Genomic DNA, 19,206 nt, shown 5'->3' with positions numbered 1-19,206 from the left:
ACATACACTTACATTGTATCTATTCATCATGCTTTGCATATTCTAAACTCTCCCTTGCCAGCTGGAGCGGCAGTCTTTGACATGTCTACTTAGATTACCTTCACTGGTAGCTTCTGTTCTGCCCACAGGAAGGTATCCAGGTGGTCTCCTTCATCTGCACCAGGACCAATAGACATTTGCTTTTTTTATTTTTTAATTAACAAGCTTCCCAGTAATCTCCTGTGACACATCATTTTGACTGTCTGAATACACCATCTCATGTTTTTATTCACTATCCCATACTCATGGCTACAGGCTACAGGAAAGGGTGGGGGTTGGGGTAAAGATTGTCCAGTGAAATCTCTTGTGACTCAGTTGTTTTTCTACTTATATGGTACAGAATAATGTGCACATGACTATGGCTCAGGCAAAGTACACTGATACTTTAAATGCTTTAAATAATGTAAGGTTTGAGAGTAATGATATATCAAATTGATATATAATCAAGACACAACCTAATATTAATTAATTGTTGTTGTAGTCTAAATTGTGTTCTTTTTTCATCACTATCAGTATCAAGTTATAAAAACCTGCTGGAAAGGAATGATTTCATTAAGGTTTGGTCAGCTCACACTCCTTGCTGCTGATGTTCTCAGAGGCCAGTGAGTCCCAGAAGTTAGGCAAAATACTAACGCTTCTATGGTCACCACTGTGTTCCCTGCGATCATAAAGACATAAAAAGGAGAAGCAATGAATGGGTGAAAAAACCACTGCCCTTTCTGAAGTGTAACTCAGAAGATTTACTAGGTGCCTAGCTCAGATTTATTGTCTTGCTTTAATGTAATTGTTAGCCAGTCTTACAGTATCACATTTTGTGTGAAGGTTGTGTCATATTCAATTTTTTGAGACACTCATTCTGTTGTGCAGGGAGAAAATAACATGCTGTAATTTGTGGCCCTGTCTATTGCATGGTCAAAATGCTTTGTCTCTACTGTCTTTGGTATTCAGGGCTCATTTAACAGAATATTATGAGACAGGGTTTGAGCTGTTGAAGCCACCTGATGAAAATAATTTTAGTGATTACTATAACAAATTTTAACATTATTTTTTACACAACATAGAATAATTTGAATAACTTTATTAATTAGATAATTAGTAGAAAAAACAGTCTGTATTACATTGTAATTATTGCCTTCATGAAATAGAGGCTTGTTAGGAAAGTCAATTAAATATGTTTTGGTCTAATGAAACAAAATGCTAATGTTCAGTAAACATTTTCAGTGACAGATTTCTTTATAGGCTGATTTTTTTCTGTTTGTTTTTTTTTAATATCTTGACATATTTCATAAGCAGTCATTTAAAAACATTTCTTGGACCCACAGACAAACAAAAGATTTTTTTTCCTGCTAATTTTTGACAAATTTAAGTTGAAACAGTCCAGCCAATTGAGCCAACTCATTCATGCAAAGGAACCTAACAATCTTCATTAAAAATGCATGCAATAGTCCTGCATAGAAAACTAGTTTGAGCTGCTCCCTTATTCACAATGGGTCATTGCAGTGAGTAGCTCCACATGTTTGATTTGCCTGAGTTTTACACTGGATCCCCTTTCTGATGCAACCCAGAATCAAACTGAATATTTTGCTCATTAGGCAAATGTGCAACCCACTACACAACAAAGCCATTATACACGATGTCCTAAATGTATAATGTTAAAAATAATTCTAGCAGAAAAAGAAAGGGACAAAACCTAATTGTTTTTAAAGTTGTTCTATAATAGCACTGTATAAGTTTCTGGTAAGTTTCAGGCATCTGACGTTAAAAGTCTTTCATAGCTGTCACGCGTGTTACTTTCTTATAACGACAAGCGAAAATGTCATGTGACATACATAATGAAATCATCGTATTTCAGACCACGACTGACATCTGGCCTGCGTCTGTAGCTCTTTCTTTAGTTGTATCTGCACATGAAGGACTCTGACGATTAGTTTTAAGCTCCGACAAACCATTTACACCAGAAGTGAGGAAGCACTCTTCCTTAACCAATCACCAACTTCTATCATTTATTCAATGTTGTAACCTTTTCCACTTCTTGGTGAATGTACAGCTCACATAGCAGACTCAAAACCAGTTAAACATATCATGTAGCGGTAAATGTGTTTTGCTGGGTAATGGGTTATGTAACCTTAAGTTAATATGGACAACCTCAAGCATCACACAGGCTACACAGATACATGGACATAATTTGTCTAAAAGGGATAGATAGATGTGTCTTTAGACTTATTCTTCACATGCATGTTGTAATTGTAAAACCAATAAGTTCAGTAAATAAACAGCGAAATGCCAATGTTGCCCCTCTCCCTGCGACTAAACATAGTCAGACGGTGTTGTCAGTGGATTTTGCCTCAGCCTGTTCAGAGCTGATGTCCTTTTCACCACTGGTCATGCCTCTTTTAGAGGGTAAGACAGATCCAGTACATTTCAAGGACTCCATTATCACTGCATTAGTCTCCAAGCTGGACATTACTGCGGCTTTGTGATAGCAGTTTCTCAGCCCCTTCTGGAAGCGTATGGTGAACAGGCCATATATGATGGGGTCCAGGCAGGCATTAAACAGACCAAAGATGAATAGGATGTGGGTCAGAGAGTGAGAGACCTTTCCTTCCAGGTCATCTGGGAAGAACCAGTACCATAGACCCAACAGGTAGTACGGAGTCCAGCACACAATGAAGCAGATCACAATAACAATGCTCATTTTCAGAGTTCTCATTCTTGCTTTTGGGATGTTGTTCTTTGAGCAGCGGAGATGTGGCTCATTGGAGGGCACTATAGGAGAGAAAGTAACACATCTGGCATTTTTTTGTGAATAAATACATCAAGTATTTCTTTGAAGAAGTAAATTTGGAACACACTTTTCATCAATTCATTTATACTTTTCTGCTGTGAATCATGTTCTTTCTTTAACTGCAACAGTTTATACATCAGTCTATGATTCAGACTCATAGCATTCCCTATACAAACCCTTTTTATACACAGCTATGTGTATAAAAAGTACTAAGTGCTTAGCACTTTTTAATTTTTATTTAAGTGTTTGTCTTATCGAGTGTCTCGCACAAAGTACCACAGCAATTTCCTAATGTTATAAATCTGCTCAACACTTGGCAATAAAACCCTTTCTGATTCTGATTCTGTGGTTTGCATCTTTAAAGGCATTGCTGTCATCCAGTAAGTCTTCTGCCCACCCACATAGTTTAAAAAATGCTTTTTTTTCTTGCTTAAGTTAATGTACACTCCAGGAAAGAGGTACAGGGTTCTACTTTGTTGGGTTGTATACTACTGGATCAATCATTAGCCTATTCCAGTGCTGTCAGTAGCATTGGAATAGCTGAACTAGTTAGCTGATAGTTAGCTGAACTATCCAGCACAACTAACATCACACAGACTTTGTACTAGGGAGACCAGTATATGTCTGTTCCATTTGCTTTCTCACATGCACATTTGTCAAAGTTTCAGTGTTTTTTCACATTTACTCTGGTAGTAGAAAGATAATCTTTGCTGGTGGCGGAAATGTTAAGGTGACTGCATGGCAAGTAGAAATGGTCAAGTGAGAAAAGGTAGGAGAGAGTGCTGATGGGGCAAAATGACAAGAATACGATGAAGCAAGAAAAACACAACCTGAACAGAAGTTGGTGATACTGAAGTTAAATGTTGCGAGCACCTTTTAACTTGAACATACTTTGTAGTCCTTGTAGTTTTGCCTATGTTTGGATCAAATACCGTTTATTTGGACACTTACTGTTCTTTTTTGTCATCTGTTTGGAGATCTGAATAAAGATCCTGGTGTAGCAAATAATCATAATAACCAGCGGCAGCAGGAAGAGACAACAGAAGGTAAACATGTTGTAAGCGGTTTCTTGCCAGTGAGTAACGAAGCTTCCCCTGGTGGTGCACTGAGTGAAGTTTGCTGGATAGGTAATGGTCACATTATGGAAAATGAACATCTGTTGGATTAAAGGTTAAAAACAAAATTAGAATTTTGCAGGCAGTAACTTTCATCCAACATGTTTTTTTATTTGACCGTTGGCTTGAAGATTAAAATATTATCCAAATGATTAGACCAAATGGACCAGTATGCCTCAGTCAGTAAGCGTGAAATGACAATTAGTAATGTACCAGAGATATTTAGGTTGGGGGAGGATTGAAATGTGAATCAGTTTAAAAGTTCAGAAAACCCAAGCAGTGCTTATTATTACTTTAATATTTAAAAATACTGCACAGGGTTAAAGTACCCAGTACCCACTTAACACCCAGTGTTAAGTACTTTAACCCTGTGTAGAAGCTAAACAACAATTCACTTTAAAGACATTACAAGAATGTAAGATTTACCACACAGTCCTCATCCTAAAAGCAGTTTCTCTTATATCATTCAAAGCAAAAAGCTATTCTGAAAATATGGGAAACAGTGCGTAAATTCAACCTACACATCTCTATAAAAACTAGGTATTTTTATTTCAAAGTATTTTATAGCTGCACATTGATCATTAGCTAGTACTTCTCTGTCTAAAACACAGATGCCTGATACACTTTTATAGCATTATATGAGTCATCAAGAGCACATTTAAGTGCCTATGCAGAGATGTTTTAAAATGGGTCAGCTTGGAGCGTAAAGTCAGCAACATGTTATTTTATCCACCAGCTTGTAAAGTCTGATAGCAGCAGTTTTCATATCTGGTGGCAAAATAAACAGTTGCTTGCTATAAATGGGAAGCCTGCTTTTGTCTACCTCTCTTTGTCACTGCTTCAAAAATTACTTGAGACTTTTAATTAATTTACATTAAGAATACCTAAATGATAATTATTGCCCCTTTGAAGTTGAAGTCTACAGATAATTAGTCATTTCATTTTTGAAAATTACTCATTTTTGTCCCAATGCTATCAGTTAAAAATGTGAAATATCCAACTTGATCCTTCCAGACAACACAATACAATATTTTCATAGCTTACTTTAAGCCCCCAAACCAAAAGATATTACACTCATATTCATATATGAGAAAGAAAAGCTGTCCATGTTTAAGAACATGTGAGCAGTAAATGTTTGGGAAAATAAGTAATCAATAAAGCAAGTAATCTTTTCTTCTCTACAATTAATTATTATTTATGATCAGCACATTTAGGAAATTTTGCACATTTCAAAATGTTTGCAATCCTGTGCAGAATCATCTAGCATGCTTGAAGAGAAGATGGGCTATATTTGTGTTTATCATTACACCACGATAAAAAAGTGTTACAGGCTGCATTCACCGCCACGCTGTTTACAGGGAAAAATCCATACAGCCAGGATTACAGGTCCTGATCTTTTAGAAATCTGAATGATAGAGCTATTAATCCCCAAGGTTTATGCCCCCCTAAAGCCCAGAGCAGAAGTTCATGCATCAGTGTCAAGAAAATGCCACATCTGATGTAAATACACCCTGGTACACAGAATGATTAATCATGTATTAATAATGTAAAAACACAATCTCATGTTCTCTTAAATTTGTTTGCCCACAGTTTTATAATTTTATAAGACTGAGCTACAATATTCATCTTCATCTAAAGCCAGTTATAAAGCTGATCTATAGCCAGCCCACTGCGATAGTTTATGGATCACTCAAGGAAGGTTGCACTTGCACAGGAAGTGCATGAGGAATCTGCAGAAGAAAAGGTCAGCACTAAAGTAACTACTATGACTCAGACCTTCTCTAAATTACTTAAAAAATGGTCTGTCAAACTATAATCATGTGTCTTGGCTTCTGGTCTCACCTGTGGGATTGAGAGCAAGGCGCTCATGATCCAAGCCACCATTAGCATGACCCTGTTCCTTTTCCGGACCATAGCGATGCCCAGAGGGTTGAGGATAGCTGACTGTCTGTCCAGACTAATCACCACCGTGACAAAGGCACAGGAGTACATGGCCTGTAGCTTGAGGAACATGAGGAATCTGCAGGCCAGGTCGCCAGCCAGCCATTGAACTGTGATGTTCCACACGGCATCTACAGGCATCACGATGAACGTAACTAAGAGATCAGCTGCAGTCAAGTTGATTATCAGAACTCGAACATGGGACTTACGCTTGTGCCCATTGGCAGCCCAAAGCACAGCCAAATTACAAAAAGTGGATATGCCACATAGGATGAAGGTAACGATCACTCTGATCTTGGCTGCAGTGGAAAAAGTAGGCAGCTGCAGAGCACCGTCCACTGATGTCCAGTTACAGTGAGGATCTGGCCATTCACAGCTGGCGTTGAGGTCAAATCCTGATCTCTGCTGGTACATGACAGCTGCAGGATCACAGCAGGAGGAGCCGTTCATTTTCTGACCCTCACCAAGAACCCAGCATTTTGCTCAGCTACATGTGGAGGCTGCAGTTGCTAAAGTGAGATAAAGCATAAATATAATATACATGAGATTTATGCATAAAGTTGGTGCACAAGATTTATCTGCATTGATTTGCATAATAGGACAAAATATTAGTTCTGTGATTAATACAGTCGGTGACAGAGAGAGAGCAGTCTGCTGCGTAGAGCACATCTCTCGGATGTGCTCACTGAGGTGGAAAGACGCTGACTGCTTCTAACAACCCATCTTCTCTGAATAGAAGCAGCACCAACAACAACCAATCAAGATAATTACACCCCAATGACATCAATTTTATGAGTCAAAAATACTTTTAATAAATCCGTTTTCTACAGGGAATCTAAGTTTAATATGTTTATCAGACAAAGTTAAGAGTTTAGCATCTGTCACTTGTAAAAAAAAAAAAATGCAACTTAGCTGTGGCTTTCTAATAATATGTGTGTCATTTAAAATGTAAATCAACAATTAGAAGTCGTAGTCAGCGTCAAAAACAGCACTGTGCGTGAAAACAAAAACAATTAAAAATACATTTATAAGTATTAAAGTACAATAAAATAAAAAATAAAAACCTCACATTTTGGTGTTGCAGATCACTGTATTTCCCAGACGGTGACCAAATCGAAGCCAACTCGTTTTATGGAAGTCCGAGATTCCGGTTCGGCTCCATCTCCCTGCAGCAGGCACAGTGCAGTGCTGAGCTTCTGAATAATAACTGAAGAATCTCAAATGTTCCCTCACTGTTTTATCTCCGTACCCCTTCTGAGGAGCTCATCTCGGTTTTTATTAATCCCTCCGGTGAGCGCGTCAGCCGTTCTGTGGGCGCGGCTACACCAGGGTCCCCGCATCCGATCCAGGAGCGTCAGGTTCAATGAAGCCCGAGCTCCGGCAAAGTTTCTAATTTTATCTCTGACTGAATTAATTCAATGAGGCACTACAGCCCCTATTAGCATCGCTGTTATCCACAGCATCCCAAACCAGCTCTTGTTAAAGACGTGAGGTTGTTAATATAATAAGCGTGATGGTTTTCTTCTTGAGCTGGTGAAGCTTTAGTGTTTCATCCCCCTAAAGTTTAATGTTCACTGATCAACTTTCATAGACCAGTTGTCTCTTTTGATGGCATACACAGGTTTATTTGTTGTTGTTTCTTTTTGTTTTCTTTTTGTTTGTTGGGGTTTTTTATGTTCCCTGTCAGGTAAGAAGCTCACAAATCTATTCTAGTATTACGCAATTAGTCGATTAACAAAGTTCAAACTGGAAAATACTAAAAGATAAAACTTGACTTCAGTGTTGAGCTGGAGGCACACACCGTACTCATGAGGTTGTTTTCAGCATCTTGCTCCTGGATACAGCAGGCCTACTGTAGCACAATTTAGACTGTTAAAATACACATAAATTAGCTTTGTGTTAGCGTTTTCATCAAAGCATTCCTGATCTTATGTAAAGCAGGAAAAGGTAGCACAAAACACCCACTCAGCAATTTTTGTAGCTAAAAAGTTGCTTTAACTTATGTACTAATCAAAGCACTGAAAGGGTATTTCTCACCCAAATGACTCAAGAGTTAAATTTAAAAAAAAAAAAAAAAAAACCTTAAATAATTTATTATGTGGCTTAATCTAGTTCCACAAGAAAAGCTAACTCATAACTGGGTTTCATTTTCCTAAATTCCATAATCTACACATGATCAGTCATTATAAGAAATGTCCAAGCTTTTGTAGACTTTTGTTGGTCAGCTAGACTTTAGACAGCTGAGTATAAATTTTTGTAGTTTGAGTCATTTTGAATAAGGCACAAAATAATGGTTGAAGAAAACCTGCCAGCAAACACTGGAAATGAGTTTCCCTCAATTTAGGCCTCAGTGCACTTACATATAAATAAATCCACAGACTTCTACACTGCAAGATGCATGTTGTATGCTGTTTGACCAAAGAGCTAAAGCTAAAGCTAAAGCTAAACGGAGACTAAAAGAAAACTGAAGATGAGATGTGAATTCATCAGGGGCCCAATAACAAGATTCCACATGAATGTTACTAATGCACAATGCCTCCTGTTTGTAAATAACATTTAAATTTATGATAATGGATTACATGGCAGTGGGGAATAAATTTCACTACAGTAGATGTCTTTCTGAAAGTGCTGCAATTAGAGTTAATTTATCTGAATTTCAGGAGCAGGACCACACCTCTATACATACATGCCCAAGTTGGTCCCAGCTAGTTAACTAAGCTACACTAAAAGTGTAAATCTTCCGCTGTTATTTTTTCAGTGGCATGTGGCAACACTGTGCAGAGCAGTTACCTAAACTCTGCTCCAACAGAGGTTGAATATCTTGTTAATAGTGTGACATCCTCACTGTGTACGACCCTGGATACTTTGGCTCTTCTAAAAAAAAGAAGGAAACAAATCAGAAATTCCTGAAAAGCCTTCAGACCACATTTCTCTCATATTGACTTCTATTCTTTGGCTCTCTATTAAATCGAGAAGGAAATTTAAAATCGTTTTCCTCACTTTCAAGGTCTTGAATAATCAGGCACAATCTTATCTTCAAAACTGCATATTACCATTAAGCATATAGTTCAGATCAGGTGACCCTGAACCCTTTCTTGGTAACACTGCAATAGGTTTAGGTTGCTCGGGGCTTCCCATGATGCCCTAAATGTTTCTTAGTCACTCATCTCTTTTCGCTCTCTATGTGTGAATACACCATTTTGCATTTAATCAATGTTATCATTAAACTCTGCTCTCTCCATTAGTGTGTCTTTTGTCTTGTCTCGGTCCTTTCATCGCCAAAAGGTCATAGCAGATGGCTCCCCGTCCTTGAGGCTGGATTTTCTGGACGTTTCTTCCTGTTAAAAGGGAGATTTTCCTTCACACTGTCAGCAAATGCTTGCTCACAGTAACTAACAAGCTTCATTTAGTTTCTTTAACCTGCGAAGGGGTAAACTGACAAATTTAGAGTGCAAAAGGTGTTGTGACTATTTCTAGATTGAGAGCAGTAACTGCCTTTAGCCCTGTCATTAGCATTAGAAAGCTCCTTCATTTTTACCAAAAAGTTGAGTAAAGTTTTCCTCAGTATCAGCAAAACAGCAATACACATATTTCCCAAAATGCCGATCCATTTCTTTAATAGAAATGTTAGCCTGTAAGTGTGGTGTTTCCACACTTGTCAGTGCTGAGAAGGTTTTGCACACATTGACTATGATGTCTCCAACCTGACCACAATTTTCATGATCTTGAAACCAAATCAATGCCTGTAAACTACCTGTAACAATGACACAAATACTATATACTATACATATATTACATATACCCTCTAGCTAGAAGTCTATTTTGCCTCACACATGGCTGGCTTCTTCCTCGCACGACAGTTTCTCAGCACATTAATGTGAGAACAAACACATCCCGCAGGCTCGCAAAATGTATATGTCTTTTCTTTTTTTCTTCATTTTAAGTATAGCTACTATGAAAAAGGCCTTAATTTGTGCTCTTTTTACAAAGTAATAAAAGCACTCAAGAATGCATTCAGTGCCAAATCTTGGGGGGAAGTGCCTTCTTTTTGATACTGCTCAAAGATTTAGCAGCAGAATGGCTTTGCAAAATTGAAAATCTGCAATTTAACCAAAAGCGTTGCATGTAAAAAATATCTGACTCCTTTGCATTGAGCAAAAAGTGATGGAAATGTTGATGAGACCGAATGAAATTGTGGGAAAGCTGTTAAGCCTTTGTTCCGTTTTTTTTCCATTTCATAACAATTGTTTTAACAATACGATAAGGCATCTGGTTTTAACAGCGGAGAGAAAAGCATCTATTTATCCCCTTACCACCACTGGAAGTTGCACCTGAGCAGAAAATGTGAGCTATAATAAGATGCACTTCAGTTGTAAAGACCTGTAGAAGCAGATGTTAATTCATATATGAAGACATGAACTCTGAATTATTTGCTGCAGCTTTACTAAGCGCCAGAAAGGAAAATAATTTTCCTATAGAAAACTTTTATGAAAATACCAGCTGTTCTGTCTTCTACCAGAGAGAAAGATAAATGAAAGATTCAATTAGAAGCATGTCTGTTCATGCAGGGGAAATCAAATATTTCATATAATTACTGAAAGGCTGGATGATACATTTTAATTATTGGTGCTGTTTTCAACAAAAAGGCACAGAAAAAGAAGAATTAAATGTCATTATATCCCTGACTTTCTAATAATTTGCGGTGGAGGATTATCCATTGTTCAAAGCAACGGAGAAGCTGATTGGTGCTGACTGTTGGCTTATGTTGACACACTCTGGGCTACTGTCCAAACAGGCCACAACCTTTTCAGCTCCACAGACATTAAACTCATTTTCACTTTAATCCACAGTAACTTTTGTGCTTGTACTGAACTCAAGTATTATCACAAGTTACGTTAAGTCCTTTCTGGAAAGAGGTCATTGAAATCTTGGCTGGTAAAAACAGTTTTGCTTGGCAAAACTTTACTGTATCTCCATGACTGTCTGCTGTGACATAGATAGGTGTTATCATAAGAAATATATAGAGAAAACGGAGCTCTTACAATGATAAGCTTCAAAATCGTGGTCAGAATGAAAGTTTGTCAATGGAAGAGTCTGATTCAGCCAGAATATAATGAACGGGATGAAAGGATGACAGGTGAATCCGGGGCATTTTCAAAAAGAGAATTTATTGCTTCATTATGAATCCCTCCACTTCAGCAATCCACAATATATAATTGCACCTGCTGCTTTCACAACCCTGAGACAACTCTCCTTAAACAGGTGTGCATACTCAAAAACTTCACTACTTGAAAAATCAAACTTTCTGCTAAATAAACTTTCAAGCACCATTGTTTATACCAAGTATCTGGAAAAATAGTGTGTATCTAGGAAAGCTGAAGTTTCCCAGTTCGCAGTTTGTTGGAATGCCAAGGCTTGCATTTGCTTTAAACAGTTCATATTTGATACAGTCCTCTCAGATTCTGCTCTGGGTTGGGCAGAACTGCATCAAACAGTTTCTGCAGATTTGTCATCTGGACATTTATGCTGTCAATCTCCAATTATCCCACATCCCAAAGGTATTTTATTGGATTCCGATCTCTCAACTGGGGAGGTCACTGAAACCCACTGAACTCATTTTCATGTTTATGAAACTAGGTTGAGAAGAGTTTTGGTTTGATGTGGTTCATTTTCATGGTAAGTAGCCACTAGAGGATGCTGAAAACTGTGGCCATAAGGGGACGCACATGCAAGAACAATTCTCAAGGAGGATTTGGCTTTAGAATCTTTATTAAATGGCATTTAGGCACCCAAAGTGAAAAGAAAACATTCTCCACAGAATTACATCACAGTTGGCAACCTGGACATAACATAAGACAGGCTGGCTTCATGCATTAAAGCTGTTCACACCAAATATTCACACCAAAATGTGCAGCCTCAGATTTCTGTTCTGAGCTGACAGGAGTGCAATGCGACATCGTTTTCTGCTGTTGTTGCCCATCCCCCCTCAAGGTCAGACGTGTTGTGTTTTCTGATACACTGGGACTTTGTTTTCCTACTTTTCACAGCTGTGAAGACCAGTTACCTGACTTATCATAGCTTCTCTGTCAGTGCAAACAGGGCCAGCTGTAGTCTTTTGACCTTTCTCATCAGCAATTTAATTTTTTCTACCTACAGAATTGCCAAAAATAGGATTTTTTCTAGTAATCTACTGCTGCTATAAAATAAGATACTAAAATGATACAAAAAAATAAACATTGGCACATGAGCATCTTTTCTTCAGTACCATAATTTTCTTTACCTGAAGGTCACCTAAATCAAACTGTTTTATTGAGTGATGTAGTTAACTTGAAGAATAGGCATGAGCCTTGATTAAACGCTGAGTTGGCAGCATACACCAAGTAAAAAGATTTTCTTCAGACTGCAGTGTAATCACATTGAAGATAAGGCTTGCCAGGAGAAGACAGCCAACTAAGTGAAACTGCAGCTTCACAGCCCATCGTAATGTACACTGATTAGAGACGGTCTTTAGTTCATAGCTCAACTGACATTTTACTACTATGTGTTATGAAGCCAGTGATTTACAGTAACTGTAGATTATTCTTGTATTCTGACAGGGGATTACTTTAGATCACCCTGCCGTTTCTCAACTGAGACATCTGAGTTAGAAAACACAAACACTGCACGACGCACGACCTGCACCCCACGACTGTCTGCGTCCTTTATTTATACAAGATCTTTTCTGTGTGTGTGTGTGTGTGTGTGTGTGTGTGTGTGTGTGTGTGTGTGTGTGTGTGTGTGTGTGTGTGTGTACAAAGGTAACAACATCACTCAGAGCAGCGGGTTTTTCCCTTTACATCTAAATGTTCTCTGAAAACAGGAAGCAGTCAGTAGCTGCACACAAGTTACTAGGTGAAAAGTCAGGTAGACATGTGCTTAATGATAAATGAAGGAATACATTTCATGGAGCTGATCACATATATACAATTTTCCTTTGACATTCCCTCCTGTTGATCAGAAAATGAAATGTACAATTCATCAGTGAGTAACTACTTGTCTTTCACATTTTCAGTTACTACATCATTAGTTGCACTTCATCTTCATGAAACAAATAGGAAAAGAAGTCTTCATGATCTTCATCGGTTTTGGTACATCTGCATATGCTGTGAGTGACAAACTTATCATCTGTGAGATTACAGCTTTTAAACAAGGAATAACTCAAATAAAGAAAACAAAATAAAATCAGGAAAAGTCCAACGACGATCAACAGTCTCTTTAAAACCTGTTAAAGTTGAGCGCTTCTTCCTGGAGGAGGATGTTGATGTCATTGTGCACTTTACAAAGTCATTCTGAAGATGTGGTCGGAGATCAGAATTAGTGCACTTGTTCCAGGGTGTTTCCCATATATGGCTGGGTGTGTTAATATGCTCGACATGTGCGAGCAGACATAACAGTCTTTCTCTGTGGTCCTGTAAGGGTGAGCTTTGTAGTCAAGGTAACCAGGAGGGTTCCCCTTCCCATGGTTGCACATAGGTCCATCACACCTACACCTGGCTGCCCTAAAGTTGATCGGATGGAGATTATTAAACATTAAACTCATTTTCACTTTAATCCACAGTAACTTTTGTGCTTGTACTGAACTCAAGTATTATTACAATTATCCACCTCACATCATAACTGACTGAGGTGCCTCTTCTTATTAATAGTATGTCATTATTAATGTTATTATTGTTTTGTTTTTCCTTTTTTATAACAGCAATAGTATATTACAATATACTACTATATTACTAATATACAATAGTTTATTAATTTATATTTTATTATGTATCCATCAAGGGCTGGGGGTGATCTGCAGTTTCACCCCTTCCCAAGCTGGAGACATTTACCTTTTCACACACTTTCCTTGGCTGAACAATGACACAGCCTTAATATACCTTATGCATCTCTCTATTTTATTTAATATGTTTTCGTGTGAATTATCTGCTTTCATTCATTCTATTCATTCTGGGCATGGTTGTCTACCCAATTTTGTTTCATTGTTAATACCAATTTACAGGTTGCTATCCTTCCTATTATTAGTTTAAATATAGTAGAGATAAGCTCACATATATACAATTTTCCTTTGACATATTCATAATATAATGATGGGGGGGAAAGTGTTGCAGTGTTACCTCTGAGACTTCAAGATAATCCACATATTATCCATAAGACAAAATGGATAATCAAATTATCTAACAAATGGCAGGAAATAGCAGAGAAATGTTCTAACAATGCCAGTACAATAATCAGATATAAACTATATCAAATAACAAAAACTTAATCTGATTATGTTTAAGGTGGTATTAGCTGAGGAGTAATCGGAGTCAGATGAATGAAAGAAATAGACGGGAAAAATGTTATTTATAATCAATGTTTAAGTTCAGAAGTATGATACTAGTACAAGCCAGTGCAAGCCAATAGGATGACACTCTTGGGTTTCTAAGATGTGAGGTCCCTTTTTTAAGGTTCTCAAGAGAATAATGCATCATTTCCATTTCTCCCACAAAAGTATAAAAGAAAGCTGTGCTTGAGCCCCAGAGACCAGGGTCTACAGGGTCTAGGGAAGTAACTTTCAAGTTAATGGTCTCTCAAGACAAGTGGAAGCATGAAAAGACTTAATCAGTGCAAGGTGTGTTTACCATGAAGGTCTTTAAACTGTGGTGGAAACAAACAACCAATGGGCTAAAAGAACCTTAACAAAATTCCTGAAAGTAAAAGTTACAGATACTGAAAATGTAAAAATGTGGCTTTGTTGTTTGTGATGCAGGATCTTTGATCTTTGAAGTGATGGTACTAAAACCAAACCAGTTAACATTTAATCAATAAATTAACAAAATACAGTAGTACCTACAGAATGGCTTCTTTGAACTGAACTTAACAAAACAATCAACACACTAATATTTGATTTCATATGCTAGCTAAATGTAAAGGATGGTGGGTATAGTATTCTTAATCCTAAATGTAAAGGTGGGTGGGTAGGCTATAGCAGCAGAAGAGGAGCCAAGGGCCGAACACTACAAACTACATACTGATTATCCTTTTGTTCACCCAACACAACCATTTGTAAAGTCCAATACAAAGCTAACAACATTCTCATTTAAACTGGAGTTGCACCAATTCATTTCTTTAACCACTTAACCAAGTTAAAAGCACAAGGTGGAGCCTATCCTTCATCCTCCAGTGTACTTAATGCTCTCAACCTGGCCAGCTCTAAAAAATTGTCTTGGTCTGTCACTGCACACTGAGTAAACTCTCCTTTTATAGTCCTGCTCTTCAATTTTATTATACAAGTATTGTAATGCTTTGGTAATATAGATTTAAGAAGCTGTCATGCTAACTAATCACTCTTGAATTCAAAATTTACCAACAGAAAGAAAAATTCCAGATTAAAAAAAATGAATAAAATATATAAGACTTTGTACGGTTATCTACTTTTGCCCTCTAAAATATCAGACCATTCCTGCAGGGCTGTTTTACCAAACCCCAGGATATCTCCTGCAGGACATGTATGTTTCAGTAAGAAGTCTTAAGCAGAACAGAATAATAACCTGAGTGGCTTTCAGACATGTTGTCCTGCATTACAACATAACCCAGATGCAATGTAAATTTGCATCTATTTTATGCTTCCTCACTCCGTGACCCTATTTAAATATCCTCCTTATCTTTATTCAGTTATTTTATTTCAGCCGTGTTTCTGATTATTTAACAAACTGCAGTTTAAGCTGTCCTATTTAACCTAATTTAAATGACATGCTTCAACTAGCCCGCCTTCATAGCTCACATATGCTGTCCATATCATATTATCTCCAAGCCAGGGAGAAAGCTTTATGCCGTCCATTCCAATTACCACTCAGATGTACAATGACAGCAAAATAATTAACATGTCCATTTCAACATAAGATGTGGTCTACAGACCTCCATGGACATTATGTAAAAAATACTCAGGAATATGGAATATTTTCTGTAGTGTGGCTTTTTTCTGCAGGCAGCAGCAGGTCCAGAAAGTTGTGCATCAATCAAGCTGAGCAAGAATCACGTGAGGCTGGCAAAGTCAAAATTAATCTACGAAGATGATGGCAAGAAGTGCACTCTGCTGCCACATCTGAGGGGGGGTAGAGTGAGGAAAAATGAGCATGAACATCACAGTGTTTGCAATCTGCACATTTGTAACACCTAAAGGAAAGAGGGGAAACATAAATACCACTATCTGCTGGTTCATCTCGTCTGAACAATCATTCATGTGATCTTCTTTTAAACCTGGCAGGTGTATTGCTGCGACCTGAGTGAGTGCAGTGAATGAGGAGTGGTTCCATTTTCTCCCCACTGTTGCTAGGCAATCAGTGGCAGAGCCAGTCACATGTGTGATGTCATGTGGTGCTGTCACAGACCTGGTTTTATTTTATTAAGTTGGCATTACCCTGTTGTTTTTTTTGTTTTTTTGTTTTTTGATTGTTGTAGAAAATAATCTCTAAATGCTTAAAATAAGCTTAAATATTTATGTTACTTGCATATTTAGTTCAGCAAGATATTGTTGCTAAAAGTAAATTGTTAACTTCAGGCTATAAATAAACAACACCACAGTAGTAGGAGTTTGATAGGCTCCTTTCTGAGGTGTAATGATGCTTAATATCTCATTTAACTACTTGTTAATAAATTACTATAATCTCTGGTTCACTTAAAAGCATTCAGGAGTGGGCTATTCAATAATAAGAGATATTTTATCCCATATTATATACTTCTACCCCTCCGCCACATTAATATACTATCCCATGATAGATACAGGCTGTGTAGCCGTCCTCTTCCTTCTGAAGTTGATCACCTGTAACAGGGCAGCATTTAGCAGCTGTCAGTTGAGTTTTCCAAATTCTAACTTCCCACCAACATTTTACCATTTTCATATGATTAAATATTTTATATTTTACACTTACAGCTCAACAATCATAAAAATGCCCCAAACCCCAAGCACAACAATTCCCCAAACTCCCTTAACCCATGGCCTCTCCTGGAACTTTTAAATGGTGTCTGGACCCCTGTGAAGTAGTCAGATTCAAACGTCAAGGAAGGTGGTAGGGAAGCACACACAGACATTTTGGGTTTTCAAAGGTGAGCAATTTACTTACAGTGGAACTTAACAAAACTTCCCCCCCAAAGTTACTTAATTAACAAAACTCAAAAGTACATGGCTTTAGTAACACAGCTCGCCTCGCTCATCTGAGTCTTCTTCTTCTTCTTCTTAAATGTTATTGGCGGTTGGCAAACAACTGATTGGTGCATTACCGCCACCACTAGTATGTATGGTGGACTGGACTGAATGAGCCCCCAAACAAACAAACAAACAAAACAAAGACAACCTCAAAGCCTTTCAAACACTCCTCATCTGAGTCTAGCAGAGACTGACTATACATAGGGCCATCAATCTCCTTTCAATTAGTCCGGCCAGTACCACTCACTTGAGCTAAGTGATGTCAAACTCACATAGTTGACTAAAAATGACAAAAACCTCCTCACACTTCTAATTAGCACATTTACACAACTAAATGGCTGTATTAACAACAACAACAAAAAAGATTCAATGAATCCCTTCAGACCTGGAAACAAACAAAAGGAAGCATTTCTATGGTAAAAGAAACCATCAATCTGCTGATGTCATGTGTGACATCATTAGCACTTTAAAATGAGGAAATGCTAGGCGGGCCTTTCCCCACACCTGACCTACATGTAGACTGAAAAGAAAGAACGAGGTATGAACAAATCACTTAATCTGTAACGTAATAAAATATATAGAAACATGTAACTAAGCATTTGCCTTAATTTGCAGAATGTTTGGTTTGCCAGCAACAGAATGCTTAGATTAAAAAAAACACAAAACGGGATAGTTAGTGCAGCAATGTTACTTTGACAAATAGAAAATCATAGCAAATAAATACAGAGACAGAATAATGTGCATAATGTGCAAAAAAAAAAAAAAGGTCAACACATCTGGGACAAATGGAGAGCATTACAACTGCTCATCCACTTTGTCACAACAACCCTGGGAAACATTTCCCCATAAACCCTGGAGAGAACACTGAAAAAACAGGTGAGTTATCACATCTTAACAACAACTTCTTTGTTCCACCTTTACCTCTAGACTTTGCACAATTATTTGCCCAAGTTTAAAGTAGACCTTATTTCCTTCTCACAGGAAAGCCCCCCCACCATACTTCTTGATGAGGAGCAGCTGTGCAGGACCTGGAACAAAAGGCTACCTGCTAATTATTAAAATACTCAATAAATATTCAATAAATAATTAAAACTCTTGTGTGCAAACGTTATTGTTTTGCAAATCTGCGATAAAGTGCAAGGGTGCTCCTAAAGTGCTGTACAAGTTAGAATACAAATAATACTAGTAAGGGATTCCTCGTCCTTACGTCACCACTTCTCTGTTGACATGATTTCTGCCAGACCACTATAGCACAAATTCACCCACTCAGGCCCATTTTTCAAGTTGGATAAGTGGTTAAGAAAAGAGACAAATGCAAAGACTGCGTCTCTTAATTATAGAGTTACAGATTTTGTATTATTTTTTTATTTTGTCTTTACTCAGGTGAAATCGCTTTGATAGGCTACAGTATTTTTTTTTCAAAGCTGTCAGAGACATTTTTGTTACTTTGCTACTGCTAACTGCACAGCTGACTGAGGAACAAGGCTCTCTCACTGTTCTCTCATACTCTGCTCTTTTGTCATATTTCTGACATTTTTTTCACTCTTGAAGATGCTGAACTGTCAAAAGTCATCCTTATCGATACTCACCCAGTGTCAGCCTAAATGGCATCAGTATCTACCCATGTTACAGTTTAACTGACTTTCCTTATACCATGTAAATCTGAGAATGTATGGCAGTGTGATAGTGTTTTTTTTTCTTCCATTGGGTCAATGTAAACACATTAAATTGTTTTCTTAAATGAATGCTAAGGATCCCAAGCATCTAAATCTCTTGATACCAAATTTTCCAGTGAGCTAAAATGTAATTTTAATGATAACCTTTGTTGGTTTTAAAACACTCCTGTTTTTACTCTATTAGAGGAGCATTTATTTACTTACATATACAGGCTGGCTGAAATGGATTAAATTGGTGAAGGACATTGAAATGACTAATTACAGCATCAATTGTAGCTTTTGATTAAAGAGGCCACAGGAGAGAAATTGCAGCAACTTAAATTGCGAAACACAAAATGCAAGTACATGTTGCAACCTCATCCACCAAAACACTGGAAGAAATAAAACTTTAAACAAGATGCTGTGATTCATTAATTAAAATGTGGGCAA

General features: G+C 37.5%; 1 protein-coding gene across 1 annotated transcript; it reads right to left on the bottom strand.

Moving 5' to 3' along the window:
- Window positions 1–2,017: 2,017 nt before the first annotated feature.
- Window positions 2,018–7,113, bottom strand: LOC116325547 (putative gonadotropin-releasing hormone II receptor). Its single transcript, XM_031746477.2, has 4 exons — window positions 6,950–7,113; window positions 5,782–6,389; window positions 3,776–3,980; window positions 2,018–2,805 (listed from the first exon to the last, which is right to left on the bottom strand). The coding sequence occupies exons 2-4, from the start codon at window positions 6,328–6,330 to the stop codon at window positions 2,357–2,359; spliced, it is 1,203 nt and encodes a 400-aa protein (XP_031602337.1). The 5' UTR covers window positions 6,331–6,389; window positions 6,950–7,113; the 3' UTR covers window positions 2,018–2,356.
- Between the last annotated feature and the right edge of the window lie 12,093 nt (window positions 7,114–19,206).

The sequence above is a fragment of the Oreochromis aureus genome, linkage group 1, assembly GCF_013358895.1.
Source record: "Oreochromis aureus strain Israel breed Guangdong linkage group 1, ZZ_aureus, whole genome shotgun sequence".
NCBI classification, from domain to species: Eukaryota; Metazoa; Chordata; class Actinopteri; order Cichliformes; family Cichlidae; genus Oreochromis; species Oreochromis aureus.
The sequence above is the reverse complement of the archived record's forward strand: the minus strand, read 5'-3'. Positions and strand labels throughout refer to the sequence as shown.